Below are 22,536 nucleotides of genomic sequence, written 5' to 3' on the forward strand. Positions count from 1 at the left end.
TGTTAAGCGGGTAATTTGGTCCGAAAATTTGGCTAGAGACAGAGGTTAGTTAAAATGACCCCTCATGATAGTTGAGGGGGATTTTTTGCCACAAAAATTCATAGAGGAGTCAAGAGGGATTATTTGCAATTCACCCAATTTTTTATTTTTTTATTATTTTAAATGTAAATATACTTGTCAATTTAGTAGTGTACCACATATAGAGCTGCAAATGAACCGAGCTGTTCATGAACAACTCGGGCTTGGCTCGCTCCAGTCTCAGCTTGGGCTCAGCTCGTTTACTAACGAGCCGAGCCCGAGCCAAATTTTCAAGCTCGTTTACTAAACGAGCCGAGCCTGAACAACGTTAGGTTCGGCTCGTATAAGCTTGTGAACAGGGGCTCGACAAGGTTCGGGCTCGGCTCACTATATATATATATATATATATATATAATAAGTGACACATTAAAAAACATAACTTAGCATAACTCGAACCCAAGACTTGGGTACAAAAGAATTTAACTTCTAACACTCCTACCAGGCTACCACTAATCCACTTTGTGTTTTCAAAGTACAACATTGATTAATATATACTAATATACATATACTAAATAGATTATCAAAGACAATTTTAATAGAATCAATAACTATACTACAATTTTTTTAAGCATTATCGGTAGAAATGATAATTATTTTAAATTAATAATTTACATATTAAAAGCTAAATACCACAAGAATAATATCAAATAAACTAATATTGGAGAATCATCATCATGTTGATCTAAAGCTAAACACCAAAATTTTGTTTTTAGTATAAAATATATTTCTTATTTTCTTTTTATAACTTTAATTGGGTTAAATAGTAGAGGTAGGGTCCAACAAATTGCTGTCCTCGCCGTTCTCTGTCATCGCCGTCTGTTGTCCTCGTCGTTCTTTGTCATCATCCATCCTCTCTGTTTGCTGTCCTCGCCAGATTTTTTATAATTACAATGATGGTATCAGAAAGTTTTTAGCATTGATTTATTATAGAGCACGAACTCATTGATTTTTTATAATTACAATGATGGTATCTGAAAGTTTTTAACATTGATTTATTATAATTACAATGATGGAGCATGAAATCCTTGATTTTTTTGTGGAATATTAATTAATTTTGAGAAGACACGAGCCGAGCCCGAACTTTTAAAATTAAGACGAGCCTGAGCTCAATTTTCTGAACTCGTTACAAGCCGAGCCCGAGCCATAGCAGACCCTATAAACAAATTAGTCGAGCCGGAGCAGACCCAAGCTCGACTCAGCTCGGTTCATTTGCAGCCCTAGCCATATACGTGGTAAATATAAGTTTTCTATTCACCGGTAACTAAACAAGTATTGTCCGGTATTATTATTATCTTAGATGCACAAATCTAAGTCTAAAGTAAATTGTTTTAATGTTAAATGCACGTATTTAAAACTAAAAGTTTTTTCCAAAATAAAAAAATAAAAAATAAAAAAAATAAAAAATAAAAAGAAAAAGAAATAAAGTCAAATGGTATATTTGAATGCATAAGCTGGTCCACCATACCCAATGGTCTAAGACAAGATGAACCACAGATTACTTGGACCACATAAGCAGCCTACCATGGTGGTTCAAACACATCTTTATGACTAACACAATGACGTTTCTTAAGTTCCGCGCTTAGCGTGACACTTGATCTGGTTTTAATACCAATTATAATGAGTGGGTGTTTCATTATCCAACCCAAAAACCTTAAGCTATAAGGTGGGGTTAACACACAACCCATATATATCCAATCACTCTCCCATTAAGATTCGCGACAAACTCCCCTTATTACACCTAGCCAGCAATGCATTATAATTTGCATCATAATTAAACACACTCATATATATATAATTCATGAGCACAATTTGATGGTTTTAATCCTGAAACATATACACTGCAAGTTTGCAACTCAATAATGGACTTGGGCTACTATCTTTTGTGTGTTAAAAGTGCTTATGAGAATATGTAGTATATGCCTAGCCCAAATCTACCTATGTTTTAAAGTAAGGCCTATCAAGCCCTTCTCACAATTAAAGGTTATAAAGCTCATTAGCCCAAGCCCAAGCCCAAGCCCAAGCCCAAGCCTGTCTCTCATATCTCTAAAAAGCAAACCCACAATTGAAACATGTTAAGCCCTAAAACATGGAGTTGCTACTTGCTGTTGTTCACAAACTTGATTTCTCAACTTGTCATTTAATTAAGAATAGAATGAAATCAAGCTTTTAGTGGCTCCCAAACTATTTATAAACTATTTAAACCCTACGAGGATTGCTTCATTTGCTTCAGTTGTAACAGTAGTGTGTGTGTGAATATATATATATATATATATATAGATCATTATAATTGTCAAATACAATATGAGGATTGAATGTGCATTGGAGGCCCAATTTCATCTCAGTCAAACCTTAACCAAAGCGAGCGAGATGGAGATCCTCTGTTCTTTGTATATCTGTGAAAAGAAATTATGCTTTGCTTTTTAAGTCATTAAAGCATGTACTGTATCAAACCCAGCACAAAATTATTTAGTTACCAAATTCAAATTATGTCAATTTGAGCATTACAACGATTAAGTTTTGAAAAAATAACACTAACATTCAATTCATTATTCGAATACTCTACATAGATATAATCAGAGTAAATAATGAAATTTTCAACTTAAATGACCTAAAAAAAACTTAATAAGATCGAAGGTAAAGGACAAAAAACCTACCCCACAAAAAAGACTATTTTGCCCTTCTCATTAAATTTGTCATTTTTTTATTAAATTATTCTTATTATCTTTTATCTTATCTAAATATTAATTATACTATTTTTATTAATTTTATTATTAGTATCAAATTATGATTAAAAATAAATAAAAAAAAATTGTAACTAATTTTTTCTAAAATGATTAACTTATCATTAAAGTTTTATCATACCCAATTTAAACTTTTTTACTATACAAAAATGCATTGTACTTTCTTTTTCTTACAATATACTGATGATAAATTAATAAATTACTTAAATAAAAAAATATCTTTTTTTATGTAATATATTCATGAAAAATTAAGAAACTAATTAAATTATTTTAAAAAAATTTACTTAAGATTTTTATATATTTAAACAATTAATTTTAAAAATTAAAGGTAGATTTATGCTAACTTAATGGAGAATATGTCATCAAATTAGTGTATATATTTTTTCATAATCTATTTCAATAAGAAAAATAGATTAAGTGTAATTCAATAAAAAATAACATTTATATCATTTAATGAAATATAATTTAAGTATTAGGGCATTTTACAATAAAATGTGATAGTTCAAAAGATATTATACGCAAAATATAGTTCAAATAAATTATTTACAAATTCAAATATAGTTCAAAAAAAAAAAAAAAATCACTTTACCCCTAAATCAAATTTAACAATGAAAATATCAATTCTTAATAGTCTTCTCAACTTCTTGTTCTTTTCAATTTGTTTTCCGGCCATCTTTACAACTTCAAACCATGTAACTCCTAACTTTTTATTTGGGAGAAGTGTTCATACTATTACGACCGTGGTTCAATAGTAATTTAAATTTTTTTTTTTTTTTGAGTTATGGATTTTTTTTTTCTCTCGTATAATAGAAATTGGCCACATGCAAATCTTATAGCTCGGTCATTAAATAAAATTTATAGTTATAATTATGTAAAGGTTGTTGGGTCAACTATATGAACCATCCGAACTGACCCGTAATCCAAACGCTGACAGGTGTCTTCTCCAAGAGCGAGTAGAGTTGGTTTCGAGCGGTTAGAAATAATAATTATAAAAAAAAAAGAAAAGAAAAGAAAAGCTCAGAACTAATCGGTGATTCAACGACGTGAAGTGTCTGTACACACACTTTCTCCTATATCTTCTTCTAATCTGTATTCTGTACAGAATTTAAAGATAGAGAAAAGGTAGAAATAGAGAGCTATATATATATATATATATATATATTTAAATAATTACTAAATAGCAGTTGCTTGGTCCCGTTGTGTGTTTGTTGGTTGAAGTTGTTTTGATTTCGAAATTGGTAGGTGGAAATGGCGAGCTCAGCTGAGAAGGAAACCTTGAGCGGTGCCAAAGATGAAGTTGTTTCCTTGGAACTCCCTGCTCCTACTGGTTGGAAGAAGAAGGTTTCGCTCTCTAATATTCTCTCTCTATATATATATTTATATATAGCGTGTATTCTCTATATACCTTCAACCTGTTGAATTCACGTTGTTTCGGTGCTTTAAATTATGTATATTTGTGTGAATTAGGTGTGGTTTTGCTTAATTTTATGTAATTGTGTGATTCTGCGGTAGAATTTGTTTCCGTAGTGATGGTTTTGAAGCTAGGGCTTGGGAGATAATTAATAATTCTGGTGGACTACGAATGGTAATGCTTTGTCATTTTGAATTCTCTGGGACTACCTATTACCTACTATTTAAAATTGAAAAGAGAGAGAAAATAAATGAAAGAAACAAAAACTCTGAAGCATACTGGTTTTCCTAGGGTTTTCTGAGCGTGTTCCACATATCAATAGTGGTTATTCTTTTCAACTTATTTTATTTTTTGTTCTCATAAACTGTTATTGGTGACTCGCTAATGAAAACTAGTTTGTGTGTGTGTGTGTGTGTATATATTTTTATGTATATGGTGATGTGCCATTTTGCTTGATACTTAAGGGGCATTTTATCTATGATAATAGAATTTATTTGATTTGCTTATTTAATTTCCTTTGTCTGATACTACAATTATTGCAAAGGTGGTTCTACAAACCTAGCTAATTCCAACCACTTTCCATTTTACAAACCCTAAAATTTTTTGCCCCTACATAAATCTAACAAGCTTTTGATAAATTAAGCCCACAAAATATTCAATTCTATGCAGAACTCTTCATAGTTTTACAGTGCTGTCCCATGTGAGTACTGGTAGAGCTTGTGGACCAGTGCTGTTCGCACGCATCCTGCATTAGAAACACAAGTTAAAACAGAATTGGCAAATTTGAAACTCAATTCTTCAACTTTGTCATCTGAAGGTTTACTTGTGTTATATTTGGTCCAAGTCTGTCCATTTTCTTTGACTGAGAGAAGTTGGGAAGAAATGAATTTGAGAAATTTTAAGATAAGGCTTCACCTGTTGATGCTGGCATGTGTAAATCATGGAGAAAAATGAAAAAAGGGTTCCTTTTTGGAGTTTATGCACCTATAAGAGGGCAATTGTGAAGACGTTAGAATGATAGTGTATAAAGTGAGCTTAAATGGCCAAATGATTGAACATTTCATGGGACATGCTTGAGACTGCATGTGAAATTTAGGGTTAAATGAGTATTCTGTTATTCATTTTAGGTTGATATGTTGGTGGTTGAATTTTATTTCTATTTCTCTTTTAATGTTTTAAAACTGGCTGATACTTTAATAATTTCAGTATTTGCTGGACAGGTTCAATTTTATTTATGTTTCTCTTTTAATGTTTTAAAACTGGCTGATACTTTAGTAATTTCAGTCTTTGCGTACATGGACTGTAGCAGTGGTTCAAGGGTGTTAATTAAGGTCATATTATGTTATTGTCTTTATAGGTGGTCTTTAGTGAGTCTAGAGTAGTCTTAGTAGTCAAAGTTCCGTAAGGTCATATATTTAAATAAGACTCCTAATAGAATTAGAGCATCCTATAATCTATAAGCTTTCTGTTCATTCAAAAATTGAGCTTTTACGAATTGAAGATTGTGTTTATGTGATGTAGCTTAATCCTACAATCCTAAAGCCTAATGAATTGTTGTTAAGATTCATAGATGATTATTCTCTTATTCTCTTTAGTTTATAGTCATGACTTGCCCACAAACAACCCTTATATGTTTGTAAAACGAAAGAATGCAAATGATGGATGGATGTGTGTCAAGAAATGAGAGAATACAGTAGAAAGGAACTTACTTGTGTTAAGTTGGAAGTAGCACCAAATCGAAGAAAAAATGAGAGAAACAAGAAGGAAATACATGCTAGTGTATTGTTTTATTAAAATCATGGTCACGGTAAAAGTAAAATGGAGAAATAAGATTCATACAGTTGGTTTTGAATAGTTTGGAGTTGACCAGATCTGTATCAACCTGGTCAACTTGAACCAAATATAGTTTCGCAATTGTGAACAGTATTCTGGTTTCTTGCTTCCATGGTGCTATCTTTCATATATTGTGACATATGTACAAGTCTCAAGTAAATTGGACTGGTTATTCTATACCTGTAGTTTTCAGATTGTGTATTTTTTGTAATAAAAGCAATAGAGTTGGAGATCAGAGCTTTTGATTTACAAGGTTGACATCTTAGTTGTTTCATTTGTGCTTGAGTCAACTGGGTTGGCATTTCTTTCAAATCCCCGATTTGAAGTGAAAAGTACTTGACTTGGGATTTGAGGTTCTGATTGTGTTGAAGAACAATAGAAAATGTAAATACAGATGCATGAGAGGGAAAAGAAGTTTTGAATGAGGTGAGATCAAGATTTTACGAAGTTCTGAAGGGTGTACCTGATGCAGAACTAGAAGAAATAAAGAAAGTAGAAGAGAGAGAAGCATAAAAGAGTGGACAAGAATAAGAAGTATTAGGGTGAAGCAAGTTCTGTATTTATTAAATTTAACAACCTCAATAATCATCAAAAAGTAATCAACCCTATGTATCTAGCCTATATATATATATATATATATATATATATATATAGGTAACTAAATTAATACCCTAATCAAACAGTGCTAAAGATAAAAACCTTAAATAGGGAAAATGGAATCTCTAAAAATTAAATTAAAACTTATAATCATCCTCTACGCGTACTCCTAGAATAAGTACGTAGAGCACGTGGCACGTCACCTTTTTTTTTTTTTTTTTTGAAGATATTGGAAGAGTGGGTCATATACATAGAATCCTTGATAAAAATCAAATCAGATATCTAGGTTTTGAAGAAAGTTAGGCAATAGGAGATTCTAAGAAAGAGGTGTTGGCACATTTGTCATGCCAAGGCACTGTCTTACAGTGGAGTCTGGAGATGTTAGCAAATCTACGTGTCACATATGACGAGGCACAGAATCAATAAGAACTATTGACTGTGATGATTGGAACTATTGATAATGATGATATGCTGTCAATGATTTGATGTTTTAGGAGCAAGTAGATAAAGGAAATGTGTCTTTGTATACATAATTTGAATAGAGTACATACATAAAGAAAGTACATATTAGTTATGTACTAAACCAAGCAAATATGAATGATTTGCAGATATACATGCTTCTGACATAGCATTGTTATGATGTAAAACCCTTGAGACCATATTACTGACTTAGGAATAAATTAACTACGTGGCATATATAAGCTTGCTTGGAATAGATGACCAATACGGATTTCCTTCCAAATGGATTGGAGAAGGTCCCGTCTTCAGTTGCAGTGCTTTTTTTCTATCTGTTTCTCTGGCCAAGTGATATCTGTTTTTGGATTTAAGTATGTTAAATTATAATGAGAGAGTCATGGTTAAGGAGAAAAAGAGGGAAGGATATTTGGCATTATATTTTGTGAGATGGGGACCATACTTATATCAGTGAACTGTTGAGTTGATTGTCAACTTTGATATTTGAAACTCTCATGATCATAGAGATCATATATTTCTGATTCCCCCAAACCTTTGAGTATTAGCGAGGTAAAGGATTCCCCCCACCCCACCCCAAACCAACACAAGGGACATTATCCAGTTCTAGTCTCACTACAGCAGGGTCCTGGGTGTGAGGACTCAAGACAGACCTGACTTTTAATATTTCACAAAGTTACCGAGACTAGAACTCGCTCGAGCGTTAAACTGCTGAAACAGTTAATGGTCCTCCCCCCACTCACACGCGCCCACACAGAAAAAAATAACACATCAAAAAAAAAAAAAGGTGGAGCCCAGATATCTAAGCACCAGATACCAATAGAAGTCAGTTGAAGAGGGAATATGATGTGCCTCATCTGACTTCCTATATTCTACTGCTGAAAATAAGTTTATTCATAGAAACTTGTATATTTGCAACGTATCTTATCACTAACCACTGGGGACAAGGCTTCCTCAGAAGTTTGGCTGGAGCTGGAGCTGTACAAGGATGGGAAGAAGAAGGAGACATGAATTCAGGTACTGGCCGATTATTCGAAGTTACGTAGGGACATCTCATGTAGAACAGAATTTCATGGTTCAATAATTATAGCTGAAACCTTACTGACAATTGTGCTTTGTAATTGATGATGAAACATAATTTATGAAGAAGATATATTACTGTGGTTGGCTAAAGGAAACAAAGTCCCTACCTTTTCTTTGAAAACATGCCTGAGGGGAGGGGGCTCCCATAGTTTATCTTTTTTGCAAGTGTTTGGCAGTGTTGATCGATTTTGCAAGCTGGTTTGGTCCATTGCATTGCTTTCACAGATCATGAGCTTTGCCTTGAAAATTGTCGAACCCAACCTGACTGTCAATGAGGAGCAAGAAAAGAGTTGCGACTACCTTTGCAACACCAATTGAATTTTGCAGGGAAGCTTGTTGACTTCAGACAGGATTGGTTGAATAGTGCTTTCTTGGATTTATCGTCTTCTGGACTTCTACTTCCTTGATCTTTGGTGATATCCTAACTATCGTTTAGGTTGTTTGTGTTGAAAAGAACACGGGATTTGCTTGGACAAACTGGGCTTGGGCTAGTGGAAACTGTCGGGCTAATAGTGCAACACAGTTCTTCCCTCTGGGCTTCTGTCACTGAAGAGTATGATTGGCTCCCTTCTCCTACCTAGTTAGAGACTAAACTTAGCATGGTCATAAAAATTAAAGAAATTTGGAAAGACTTGGGAATTATAGACAAGGTCATGAAAGTGCAAATGTCAACGAAAAGATTTAGAGTTATGTATATTGAAAAACAGAACACCCATGGGAATGGCAAAGCAACAGTCTGTGACCAAATATAAGGCTCTGATGTACATCAAACTTGGGGAAAGATGATTATAAAAATTTCAGTTCAAAACTAACCTTGTGCCTCTATTACTGAAACACTGAATATTACAATTTGTTGGTTGAATGCAAGAAGTATATTCAGCATAATGCACTGAACAAGTTGGTTTTTGTCAAAAGACATGTGGAACTTGGTGAGAATACTTGTATCCAGTTTTGGTCTATTTTAACTAACAGAGCTTTATATCAACAAGGATCTTTTACACAACTCAACTCAAGAAACCTTAATCCCAACTATTTCCACGGATCCATTTTCTTGGTAAGTTCCTTGGATAAATTATATTCTCACTCACAGCCACAACTAAAGTTCTTTTCGGCCTTCTGCTTGACTTTTTGGCATTTTGAACTTGGATAAAAGATATCTTTTCCATTTCTACCCATTAGTGATTTAGGTTGTCTGTAGCAAAGCCAATTCGATCAAGTTCCCTTCATTTTACTTTCAATCAGCCTAACTTTTTTGGCAGGTAATGCCCAGACCCAGTTGCCCACTTCTAACTTCTGACAACTAAATTTGGCAATGACTATTGTTCAAATAAATTAATAAACTATAAAGAATAACTGGTTAAAAGTGGTTTTCTTTTAAAACAAAAGTAAAGAGGTTTGAACTGGCATCAAGTGCAGTTGAATGCAGAAATGCTGAAAATTTTGGTGGTTCGTCAATGAAACTTGCTTGTCACCCATTTTCCCTTTAGAATCAAATGTAAGGCTTACACCCTGTTCCTTGGTTTCCTCCTAATCCTTTGAAACCATAATTATCTCGGTCAGCTGGTTGTAATGAATTCTTTCGGAGGGAAGGTCATGAGTATTTCTTTTTTAACGAATGGAAGAAGAAAAATTCTCTATAAATGATGAAGTCCAGATCTTGATCATCATCTCATGTTGATATGAAGCAGGATACCTAAGGGTTTTTTTTTTTTCCCTCTCTTAATAGCACAACACTGGCTTTAGATATTTTCTCAATAGGCAGGATTTATCTATATTCTTTACATTTTTATGCCCTCTTTTTTATTTGATCTAGTTATCAGGGTATTTAATGCCACTTTGTTACTTTTTCTTAGTTTCGATCTTCCACTCACATTTTTTTAAGAAATGCCAAACTTTGTATGCTCTCTGGATATTTTGTTCTTCTTTTCCAGAGGAATCAGTTGTGTTACACAAAACTTTATCTTTTTCTGCAGTTCATGCCCAAAAAAGGTGGGACTCCTAAAAAGAATGAGATCATATTCACTGCCCCAACAGGGGAGGAGATCACTAACAGAAGACAGTTGGAACAGTACTTAAAATCACACCCTGGCAGCCCAGCAATATCAGAGTTTGATTGGGGAACAGGTGAGACCCCAAGGAGATCGGCCAGGATTAGTCAGAAGGCAAAGGCAACTACTCCACCAGAAAATGAGCCCCCAAAGAAACGAAGCAGGACATTTTCAGGTTCAAAGAAGGATAACAAAGAAAAAGAAGTTGCTCCTGAAAAAACTGAGGCCATGAAGGAAGAAGTTGCTCCTGAAAAAGTTGAGGCCATGAAGGAAAAAGAAGTAGCTCCTGAAGAAACTGAGGCCATGAAGGAAGAAGTTGCTGCAGAAAAAACTGAGTCCGTGAAGGAAAAAGAAGTAGCTCCTGAAGAAACTGAGGCCGTGAAGGAAACAGAAGTAGCTCCTGAAGAAACTGAGGCTGCAAAGGATAACGGAGAAAAAGAAGTTGGCCCTGAAGAATCTGAGGCGGTGAAAGAAGATCCTATGCAAGTAGAAGGAAAATTTGAGAAGGATAATTCAGCTTCAAATATTGAGAAGGATGTTCTGAAGGAAAACCAAGAGGAAAATAAAGATGCAACCCAAGATACAGATACTAAGGTTGAAGATGCCCCTCCTGAAGAAATTAAGGCATCGCAAGATGTTAAAATGACTGATGATGCTGAAGAACACAAGACGAATGCAGAAGCAGAACCAGAAAATTCAAAAGAGATCCAGGTTGTGGAAGTAGCTGATGGTTCTGAAGTAACTCAAAATGATAAAGGGAAAATGGAGAATGTACAAGTTCAAGAGAACACGGAACAAAAACCAATTGAGGAAGGCAGAGATAATGGTTCCGAGAAACAGGACAAACTGGAGACAGGTACTGATGAGGAAAAGAAGTATGAAGTTGATGGAGAGGAGGAGAAAAACAAAAGTAGCGTCTTTGGATCTAAGGGAGAAACTAAAGAGAAAGAAGTGGTAAACATGATCAATTTGGAACAAAATAACATGATGGACAAGGGAGAAGTGATCGAGAATGGCAGCTATGGCAACCAGGCTGGCGAGGCCAAGCCTTGAGTTACTGTATCAATTAACTTAATACTTCTTCTATCCACCACCTGACCTTTATAGTTTGTGGTTTTTTTTTGGATGACTGTAGTATCATTGTTGTTTATGATAATATTCTTATTGTTCGTGGAAACTTATGTATGCAAAATCATAGGTTAGGCCTTCAAGGGATATGTATTGGTAAACTTTCATCACAGATTAGGCCTCCAAGTCCGCAGCCTCTGTGTCACTGAAGGGACTCGTAGCTTGCAGATATTTATGTAACAGTATGGTGTTAAAACTGGTATGTAATAAGTAGTTATGTATTCAGTTACTGATAGCTTGCAGAGATTTATGTAACAGTATGGTGTTAAAACTGGTATGTAATAAGTAGTTATGTATTCAGTTACTGACTCGCTCATATTCTTTGACTTCCTTTAATTCGTCCGACCAAGACAGGTCCTTTTCAGGTATTTTGGTCATTGGATGCCACATAAAATGTTGGACACTTTCAGGTAGAGCTATGTCTTTCAATTGGTTTTGTCTAGATTTATGGTTTCTCTGTTTGATTGAGAAAATGGATAACAAGAACATTGGAAAGGTAGGTTTAAGACAGGGCCATTATTGAAATGAACTAAGTTGATGGAGACCAAATGTGATGGTCCAGATTGAAATGGATATGAAATATGTAGTCTGTATCTGCCAAATTGCGGAGCTAACTGGTTGCTACACAACAACAGCACAATCAGGTCATTCAAAATATAAACAAGTATCACATCAAAATTTTGTTTGGCAAGAAAATTTAGATTACAACCGAAGCTCGAACAAGCTGAGCAAAGGAATACAACTCAAATGCTGGCATTGTACCCAGTTGAAGCCAGAGGATAATCAAATGAAATAATCCACACAAAAAAAAAAAAATAAAAAAAAAATCGAAATTGCATGAAATTTTCTTCTGACACAAATTAAAAAACCTAAAGTAATGAAAATATCTCTTTCCCTTAGAGCCCCTTGAGCTGTTCATTCAGCCCGGTTAAGGCCGTCCATTTCTCGAATGCACTGGCTGTTGATACAAAGGCTATTTTAGAGGCTTCAACATCATTCCGAACAACTACAAAACACAGGAGTATAGATTAGGTGTTCCGGTATTAAGCGGATTAGTGTAAAATATGTAATTGATTGCAAAGAAACTAATTCAGTGAAACTTGTGACACGCACCTGATTGTATCAAAGATACTAGTGAGGAATTAAATATATCCACCTGCATCTTCTCTTCAGGAGAAGAGCTCAGCTGTTGAAAAGGTATATAAAATGAAAATTCATTGAAGATAATCTGCTGTATAAACAATATACCAACCAAACAATGTATGAAAAATATTTCAAAAAAAGGATGACCTTGGCGAAAGCTTCATTAACATTCTTGATCCAATCTGTATCATTTTTGGGCAGACCCAGAATAAAACCTGCTGCAGGGAGATCATTGTTCTCTAGTGCTTGACCGACTTTGTCAAGACTGAACACAAGATCTTGCAGATATTCTGCAAAGTAATTTCAAAATGTTTTGATATTTGCATAGATTAAAAAGTAAAAGAAAAAAAGTATTACACGTTAGTATATATTTTGTCCACAACAGGGTGTTGAAATACTAATTAAAGATGAAATAGACACAACTTTGTCAAGCCCTCGAGCTTATCAATCCGAACTTTTACCATTACACCATCACCACAATAGGAGAATTGCAGCAAAAAACAATGGTTTGAGAATTTTCTTACCACCATTTATGATCAAAGTTAAGTTAGTTAACGAAAAAGCAACATCATCAAGTGCTGCACTGACATTATAGTTGAGCTGAATATCTCGTATCTTGCAGTAGTGAGTGTGCAAAGCAATGCAGCGCACACTCACGCACACAACTAAAAGCTGATTTTCAATAGTCTATGAAACATTAATAAAATTTTCTTATCAAGGCTGGGATGATGTAATTATATTGAATCACCAATAGGAATCACTATTTCTAAATTGTTCGCATCCTATTGGAAATGGATGTTTTCAATTGTATTTGTTTATGTTTTCACAAGGGTATGCCCTTCTTTCTCACTTTATTGAATTGCTATATCTTCTGAAATGAAATACCAATCCCATTCATAAATATATATATATATATATATATATATATATATATATATATATAGACACACGCACGCACACAATGGCAAGAACCCCAAAGGAAAAATCTAAAACTGAACTCAAAAAGTCCCACTTGGGTCAAATCCCATCCCCAAATAATCCCATCATCAAGAAGAGGAATTGAATTGATTAGGCCTAGAAAATAAAATTCATTACCATAAAGCATCATTTTAATTAATTTGGTGCTGACCAAATGACTCAAATTGCAGCAAAACACACAAAGACACTTTGAAATTAAACCGAAACTCAGATAAATTCGTCAGTGGGTACATTTATATTATGCACTTCGTGGGATATCTACGATATATATTTGTAAATTGTATATGTATATGTATATTTAAGAACCTAACCTTTCTCCTTTTTGGATGAGCTGATGACACCTTGTCTTTCAATCCTCTTCTTCCTGTCCTTCTTCACCTTTTCCATTAGCTCTTCGTCATCGTCGGCCTCTAGAATGGCTGCATTGGAATAAGAGTAGCCTTTTCCGGCAAAGGAGAAGAGGAATGCGGTGGTGAAAAGGCTTCTTTTTGTCAGAATTGGAGGAGAAGAAGGCAGTGACTCACCGCCCACTGCCTTGCACACACTTAATTGTGTCCTTACATTGTGTTTGTTTAAGTAACTTGATGTTGTTAGAGAAGAAGAAGAAGATGATGATGATAATGGTGATAGAAGAAGAGAAGTGTTTGCAGTTGAGAAGAAGACTGTTGCCATTCTTTTTCTTTTCTTTTCTTTTCTTTTCTTTTCTCTGTTTGGTGGAAGAGAAGCAGAGGTATTGGCAGTTTGGAACTACATAAGGATAAGATCGCTGGATTTTCTGATATTGTCTTCAACCATTTTTTTTTTACGTGTTTAAGGGGTATTAAGGTCTTTTACAAAGTCTACACAATACTACTACTTTACCCAGACCTCTCGTACTACTACTACTTTGGACGGCTTTAGTGGAAGGAAGTCCATTTTTTTTTTTTTTTATTTGGTCACAAATATAAAATAATTTGTTACAGAGTATTATCTTTACACATATTTTAAACCTCTTAAAATAAAAAATAAGGATTAAAGAAATGAAGTTTTTATTTTTTTATTTATTAATTATAGTAAAGTGTAAGAAAAGAAAATTAAAAAAAAAAAAAAAAAAATTACCAATTTTAGTTTTGCAACTCTAATAGTAAAAGTCACTCTCCCAAAAAGATTAAATAAAACTCTAATAAAATTCCTATTTCCTCTACCCTGGTAAAAGTCCTCCCAAATATCAACACGCTCTCAAGAGAAAGACCACTCCCCGGATTTTGCCTAGCCACCGCCCAATCCGGCCGCCGCCACTGGCCCACAATTCAATCCGCAGCCTTCTAGAGAGAGAAGAACAGTCTAGTGAGAGAAAGATAGAAAAACGTATCACCAGATGGACAGAAGAACAGTTCTCTATACTTTAGAGAGAGAAAGTAAAGGGTATTGCTAATTCGTCATATGGCATGTCCAAGTGATCCAATTAGACATTATACCGGAATAACTGTACCGAGTTTGACAACGCAATGGCAGTTTTTTCTCGTTTCTTCGTCCGTTTCCTTCTCCTTCTTGCTTTCTTCTTCACTCCAAACGGTACTTTCTTGTTCTTGTTTTTCAATTTGACTTTTACTGTCAATTTAATTCATTATAATTTGATTTGATCGAGAGGATATATGTTTTCTAACTTCTATCAACTTGGGTTTATCTCATAACTTGTCAATTTGGATGCTTTGGATCTTTAATTGCTATTCTGGGTGTTTATATGTCTATTTCTTTAAATGGATTGGAAAGGAGATTGATATGTTGATTTAAAATTTTTGGGTTATAATGATCTTTCTTGATGCATTTGGAGCGTTAATTTAGAATTTTATTGAAATTTGCTATTTTTTCAGGGTACAATCTCTGTCCTAATAGAAAGACTTTATCACCAAATCTTTGCTTGATATTATTGATGATATGGGATTATTTGTTTCTAATTTTGTGAATATTGATTATATGATTTGGTAAATTGAGGGGATTGTCATGGAGCCTTCGTAATTCATATTAATTCACCCTTCAAGCCTGTCTTTGGGTTGAGCAATTTGCAAAATTTAGTTGAATTATTAAGTTTATTATATATATATATATATATATATATATATATATTGTATTATCTAAAATCAATTAGCAACCTTTCTTGCACCAGTTTAATGTAATGGTTGATGTGTTCCTTTTTAATTATTTATTGATTGATATGTTTATTTTTTCTGGGCTGCGTATGATGTAGTCTATAATATATAAACACTTGTGGGGTTCTCTTAATTTACTTATATTGAGCAATGAGGTTAAATTTTCTCCATGTTCATTGAGCTTAAGTGCATGATTCAATAGAATATACGATACTAATGGCTTGCTAGAATATCATAGGAATTTGAAACTGGTATTTCTTGAGGAAAAAAGTTATGTCATGAAATTCACTTCCTAAAATCTAGCAATACAGTAGTACCACTCAATATCTCAACAAGTTTGTATCCCAACATTTTGTGGTTTGTTGGAGAAATCTAATGCTGATAATAGTTAAATATCATATGCAAGCACAGCTTGTACTTGTCATGCCTATCTTGTGAATGAAATGACGCGATGGCTAATTAAGTCACTTTTGCTCCCTCTCCACCCTCTGACAGTGCACGCATTCACTGGAACTTATGGAATAAATTATGGAAGAATTGCGGATAACATCCCTTCTCCTGATAAAGTGGCTACACTCCTCAGAGCAGCAAAGATAAAGAATGTTCGAATTTATGATGCTGATCATAGTGTCCTCAATGCATTTAGTGGTACTGGGCTTGAATTAGTGGTCGGACTTCCAAATGGAAACCTGAGGAACATGAGTGCTAATGCAGATCATGCCCTGGCTTGGGTCAAAGAAAATGTGCAGGCATTCCTTCCCAATACACACATACGTGGGATAGCTATCGGAAATGAAGTTCTAGGAGGAGGTGACCAAGGAAACTGGGAAGCTTTGTTGGGTGCGGCAAAAAATATTTATAATGCCACAAAAAAGCTTCAGCTAACTGAAGTTATTCAGATTTCCACTGCACATTCACAGGCTGTTTTTGATAATTCATACCCTCCCTCCTCATGTATTTTCAAAGATAATGTTGTTCAATACATGAAGCCACTCTTGGAGTTCTTCTCACAGATTGGATCCCCTTTCTGTTTGAATGCTTACCCATTTTTGGCTTATACGTATAATCCAGATGAAATTGATATAAATTATGCACTTTTCCAGTCAAACAAAGGAATACATGATCAGAAAACTGGTCTGCATTATGATAACATGCTTGATGCTCAGATTGATGCGGCCTATGCCGCTTTGGAAGATGCTGGATATAAAAAGATGGAAGTTATAGTTACAGAGACAGGTTGGGCTTCTCACGGAGATGAAAGTGAAGCTGCAGCAACAGTTAATAATGCGAGGACATACAATTATAACCTGCGTAAAAGGCTTGCCAAGAGGAAGGGAACCCCACTAAGGCCAAATATTATGTTGAAGGCATATGTTTTTGCAATTTTTAATGAGAATTTGAAGAATGGTGCCGGTTCTGAAAAGAACTATGGACTGTTTAAAGCTGATGGGAGCATCTCATATGATATTGGGTTTTCTGGACTGAAATCATCATCTGCAGTCTCGTCTCTTCTGTCAATAAAGGTACGAGGTTCATTAGGCTTTTGAAATATCACGTTTTAGTTGCTAAATTTGGATTTTCTTTTTCTCTTTTACCCTTTGCAATATTTTCAGGGGGAAAATAGACTATTATATGGGTGGGCTTTAAAAAAATGTTGAAGACATGTAGGCACTAATACAGTGGTGACTCCAATGCATAAGGAAGTGTGCAAAGGAAAAAGGATATAAAAATTACGTCCTAGACAAAAGCAAAGTATCCACAAATCAAGGAATGAAGCCCCTATAAACTCACATATTGGATTGACTCACAAAAGCATAGGCTTTTGTTATTTGTCTGTTTTTTAGTTAAAGGAGAGTTTCAGAATCCATAGACTATGTGCTTTTTCTAAACACACAAGACAAGGGCGCAGTTGTGGATCTTTGTTTTTTTTATAGATATTGCAGGTGGTGTATAGATTTACCTCCCAAGGAAAATATTCACAGCTTACCCAAAGAACTGAAATTTTCTATGCGAAATATTCACATTTAAAGCATCATGTGTAGGTATGTAAGCATTGAATTTATTTAGGGTAATACGCAAACTGAATAATATAAGGAAGTGTCTAAATATCTGTATTTTTTAGTCTTCTTTTATTTCCCAAGGTAAAATGATGGCGTTCAGCGTGAGAATTCACTTTTTTTGAGGCAATAACGCAATAAAAGGGACAGTTTTATACGCAGTTATATAATGAATGTGAGTTATTGCTTATGGGTGCTAGGGCACATTGGACACATATAGGATATCCATGCTTAGGTGTCATATCCGACACGACAATACCACATAAAGAGTCCCATGTAACATAGCCGATAGGATCAAAAGAATGAGAACAAGGATGTCTATCTATTGCTTTAGTTCTCTTGCAACATGAACTTTTTTTTTTTCGAGTTAATGAATTTATATTTGCGGAATATTTTGTCATGAATAGGTTACATATGCGTCATTTTTTATTTATTTTGAATATGGAATAGTTTCTACATTTCACATTTACTTATTGATAGTACACTGATGTGCATGGTTTTAGAGCACCAGAACACATTGAGTCATGAGAGGGTAATTAAATTTTAGAATGGCCAAGTCTCAAAAACGGGTAAATGATAACCACAGCATTGCTGATAGCAAATAAATTCTTGTTTACTTTATGATATAGCATGCAACTTAATGTCATAAAAGGTAAAGGGGCACAGGGGGACAAATGTGTTTGCAGTGGTGGCAACTAGGTACTAAGGAGCAATATTCTCTCAAAGGCGACAAGGTTGAGTGTGTTTTGTTCGTCAACCTTATCAAGTTGTTTGATTAGGGTATCACAATCAGTAAACAGTTGAGAAAATTTCCGTTGCTATTACTTAGAAAACTTGTGAATTCTACAGATTCTAGATTGGGCCTTGTAGAAATACTAACATTGTTTCACATAATCCTTGTCCAAGATATCAATCAAGTATCAGTTAAGATAGACTCCTACTCCCATCCTAAGATATCTACATTCTTCTTTTGTGCATCATATTTTTTATGGTCCATAAACTGTCAGTGCATGTGCATGCCTGTGATACAGTTCCAAATCCAATATTTAACATTTTTTCCTTTTTTGAGTTGGGGGCCGGGAAGTGATAATTTTTAACTAGTCTTTATATAGTCTTCCCACGACCCCACATTGTATTTTTCTCAACTAGTTTTGGGTTTAAAAATACAAAAAAAGTTAAAATAAAGACAAGAATGTGTTTTATATGTCTATTTACTCATGCCCTCATTCGTGGCACTATTTGATGAGCTATGACACGATTGGCCATTTATTTATTCTTATCTGCTATTTTGCCATATGACAGGATATTCAAGCTCACGGTTGGCCTGGGTTCTACTCCTTGGTATTAACTGCCTCTACATTACTGCTGTTTCTGTTCCCAAGATTGTGAAAAAACAAGTTCTGGGGCACTCCCCTATTGTATTCGATACCAGATTAGCATTCAGAAGCTATCAATATTTTCGGTTTGGTACCCATTTGATCTCATATTTTAGTCCAGCATAAGTGCATCAACGATTCTTGTTATTACTAGGAAAAAGTGTTAGTCATTGCTGAAATAAATCAGCAATGGATATTGATTTTGTAACTAATAAATCTTTCTTTATGATTATAAATAGCATGTCCTCATTTGAGGTTCATGTGAGCTTGCATTAGTTTTCCGTGTCTTAGTGCTACATTCGTTTCACAATTCATGTTATATGGTAGCATATCCTAGATTTAGCTCACTTCTTTCAAGCATTCCCTATATCTTCACCAGTTGTGCCTCAACAGAGAGGGCTGGTGAAGGCGTTGTGACCTTTGGGGTATTATTATAATGGCATGAATTTACTTCAAGTTTTGTAGGGAAACTGACCAATTTGATGCTATATTTATCCTTTATCCAACAAGAGATTTAGGAACTCGTTGCCGGACAGGGTTAACTCGGACAATGACTCAAAAGCTGACAAGGAACTTGATTCAATATTTCTAGATATACCAATGTCACATTTGAAATGTTCAGATTTTCTATCTTTTCTCTTTTTTATTTCCTTTGACCCTCTGAAAAAACTTGTTTTGCAACCACATTGTGACTTTTGCATGAGTTATGGATGCTAGCTAATTTGATTCAGTATTTTCATGCTAATGTCATCATTTGATTATTGACTAGGAGGTGCGAAGATTCATGAGACTGAAAGGAACTTGAATTGTTTATTTTTGGCTGGAATTTTTAATTATTCCTCTTATTGCAATTTTGTGTATAATACTTGGATGTATATGCATATACCTTGTACAGAAATAAATGAAATTCTTCCTCTATATATGTTTTCTCTTCCTCAAAAAGTTTTTACTCTCAAATTGTCCACCCATTTATTCATTTATTCAAATAAAACCCTGTTTAATTAACTGGTAAGTAGCGTCATCATTTGGGAGTGGTGTTATTGGCACTCTTGTTTTTTATAATTTGAGGTAGGGACAACCCCCCCACCTGTACAATGACCTTTTTTTTTTTTTTACCCCTTTCTGATTCTGACATAACTTTACAACTGCCATAACAGAAAATTACCGCCAAAATCCGCGTGGCTGCCATTCATGAAAGCCCACAAATGACTTTCAAAGGAGTAGTTAAGCCTCTCTCCGTATATCAACAGAACCACAAGGTCTTCAAGACCTCAAGACTCACAATATTTACCCATCCATCTATATATACATGTATCTATATTTGTAATGTGTGCAGATTGCAGAGTAAAGGGGTGACCACCCAGTGAACACACACACACATACACATGCACATACACATACACATACACAATCAAAAGGGAGATGTCTACAAGAAACAATTTAGTAACACTTTTGGTGGTTGCAGTAGCAACTGCAATACTGATACAGAACGCAGGTACAGCAGACACATACTATGTGGGAGACAGCTTGGGTTGGCAGGTCCCTCCCGGTGGCGCTGTGGCCTTCACCAACTGGTCTTCCCAATATACCTTTGAACTAGGGGACATTCTAGGTAATTAGAGACTTCTTTACATAACACACACACACACACACACACATACATATATATGTATATTTTTTACTCAAAATGTCAAGTATTCCATATCATGCTGAATTTTGGAATGTTCCATCATCAACGCATAATAGCAAGATTAATCTACAAGAAATCTTCCCATAGTTGAAGAATCCAGTTTGATTTTCCTTTAATTATATTGTTGATGATCGAATTGATCCCTAGTATATATTAATTAATTTTGCAGTGTTCAACTTCACCACCGGGCAACACACCGCGGCCAAAGTTACAAAGGAGGCATTCGATGCTTGCAACATCACAAATCCTCTCTCTATTGAAACCAATGGTCCAGCGAACTTCACTCTTAACGCCACCGGTGAAAACTACTTCATTTGCACCACAAGCAACCACTGTGCGATGGGAGGACAGAAGTTAAGCATCAATGTGACTTCCCGTGCTGAATCTCCATCAGGCAACGACGCTCAGCCTCCTCCTCCTCCTCCTCCTCCACCACCCAGCTCTGCACCACCTACAGCCATTGCCACCTTCTCTCTCATCATCTTCATGTCCATTACTGTAGCTTTCTTGTCTTAGTTTTTTACTAAACAGACTTGTCTTCACTATTACATACACTGTCCACTTTATGAACAATTTATTTATGCCTCTTTTTCTTTTTCTTTTTCTTTTTTATTATCTTTTATGTTTATACTTGTACTGGAAGGGCACATTATATATAGATTGATATTTGTATTCAGATTTAAGTAAAGCAGTTTATTTCATCCATGATCCATTATAGCATGAGAACCCTTTATCATTTTTTCAGACTGGAATATTTTGTTTGTTTGTTATAAGCATTTTCAAAAGCTTAGTGGACTTTCCCGTTAATGTTTGAAAATTGTTTCATGTCCTTTTGTTTTTGTCTCCACATGCAATTCAAATTCTTTCATAATTACAATTGTTTACATTTTTTTGTGATCGAAGGTCATATGCTTTATTTAATTAAGTAATAAGGAAATAAATTGACATTTTGCTACATTTCACAAAGGGCTAGTCGTGCCTTAATAATACGTTCTTTGTCAAGGTCAAGTTAGACATATGGGTCCATTTGATATGTAAATTTGAGGTTTTATGTTGTTTTCAATATTTTAAGAGTAGTTATATAATGTTTGATTTGTAACTGTGAGATTTTATATTATTTTCAGTACTTTAAGAATAATCATGTAATATTTGATTTGTAACTTTAAGGTTTTATATTATTTACTTTAAGAATAGTCATGTAATGCTTGATTTATAATTCTAAAATTTGATATTGTTTTCAGTATTTTAAAAATAGTCATGTAAAGATTGGAAACACAGTTAGCAGATTGAATTCAAATAATATTCCTTATAACAAGATGGAAGTACACCTTCAAATCACAAAAGTAAATGAAACTTGTTAAACATAATTCATTAATTAGTTGGTTTAAATGTCTTTTTTACGCTGAAAAATGATGTTATGTGATTAAATCTCACTTGATCTTTACACGCAAGCTTTGGGAGGGAGCATGCTACTTCATCCATACTTTTCATTGGTTTTTTTTTTTTTTTTTTTTGAATAAAATATTCATTGTTAATACTTGTAGTTGTCAATCTTGACCAAGTTATCAATACAGCTAGATTTCGGATATTATTATTACCCTTTGAATTTTGACTATACAGATCACTTGAGTCCTCCTTACGCCATCTAGAATGGATGAACTACAGATATTGTTTACGCTTCATTTCTTATCATTGAATGTATGTAATTATATGCATATGTATGTATGTATGTATAATGGTTATAATATGCATGTTCCCTGCTGAATAGTATAT

General features: G+C 34.4%; 4 protein-coding genes across 5 annotated transcripts; 3 read left to right on the forward strand and 1 right to left on the reverse strand.

Annotated features, from left to right (window-relative positions):
- The first annotated feature begins 3,784 nt into the window (after positions 1-3,784).
- Positions 3,785-11,694, forward strand: LOC132289217 (methyl-CpG-binding domain-containing protein 11-like). Of its 2 annotated transcripts, XM_059789940.1 has the most exons (3): positions 3,785-3,941; positions 4,062-4,160; positions 10,188-11,694. In XM_059789940.1, the coding sequence occupies exons 2-3, from the start codon at positions 4,068-4,070 to the stop codon at positions 11,313-11,315; spliced, it is 1,221 nt and encodes a 406-aa protein (XP_059645923.1). In that variant the 5' UTR covers positions 3,785-3,941; positions 4,062-4,067; the 3' UTR covers positions 11,316-11,694. The 2 variants fall into 2 exon arrangements, with proteins under 2 accessions (XP_059645923.1, XP_059645925.1); XM_059789942.1 differs by lacking the exon at positions 3,785-3,941 and having other exon boundaries at positions 3,949-4,160.
- Positions 11,695-12,038: 344 nt separating this feature from the next.
- Positions 12,039-14,271, reverse strand: LOC132289219 (thylakoid lumenal 16.5 kDa protein, chloroplastic-like). The gene is made up of 4 exons (XM_059789944.1): positions 13,823-14,271; positions 12,681-12,823; positions 12,504-12,576; positions 12,039-12,396 (listed from the first exon to the last, which is right to left on the reverse strand). The coding sequence occupies exons 1-4, from the start codon at positions 14,181-14,183 to the stop codon at positions 12,287-12,289; spliced, it is 687 nt and encodes a 228-aa protein (XP_059645927.1). The 5' UTR covers positions 14,184-14,271; the 3' UTR covers positions 12,039-12,286.
- A 400-nt stretch (positions 14,272-14,671) lies between these two features.
- On the forward strand, positions 14,672-19,348 carry LOC132289218 (glucan endo-1,3-beta-glucosidase 14-like). The gene is made up of 3 exons (XM_059789943.1): positions 14,672-15,065; positions 16,136-17,163; positions 19,000-19,348. The coding sequence occupies exons 1-3, from the start codon at positions 14,999-15,001 to the stop codon at positions 19,084-19,086; spliced, it is 1,182 nt and encodes a 393-aa protein (XP_059645926.1). The 5' UTR covers positions 14,672-14,998; the 3' UTR covers positions 19,087-19,348.
- Positions 19,349-19,487: 139 nt separating this feature from the next.
- LOC132289220 (stellacyanin-like) lies at positions 19,488-21,600 on the forward strand. Its single transcript, XM_059789945.1, has 2 exons — positions 19,488-20,685; positions 20,933-21,600. The coding sequence occupies exons 1-2, from the start codon at positions 20,496-20,498 to the stop codon at positions 21,277-21,279; spliced, it is 537 nt and encodes a 178-aa protein (XP_059645928.1). The 5' UTR covers positions 19,488-20,495; the 3' UTR covers positions 21,280-21,600.
- The last annotated feature ends 936 nt before the right edge of the window (positions 21,601-22,536 follow it).

Source organism: Cornus florida, unplaced genomic scaffold (genome assembly GCF_030987335.1).
Source record: "Cornus florida cultivar Cherokee Brave unplaced genomic scaffold, ASM3098733v1 CherokeeBrave_3.0.0_Hap2_scaffold_179, whole genome shotgun sequence".
Taxonomy (NCBI): domain Eukaryota; kingdom Viridiplantae; phylum Streptophyta; class Magnoliopsida; order Cornales; family Cornaceae; genus Cornus; species Cornus florida.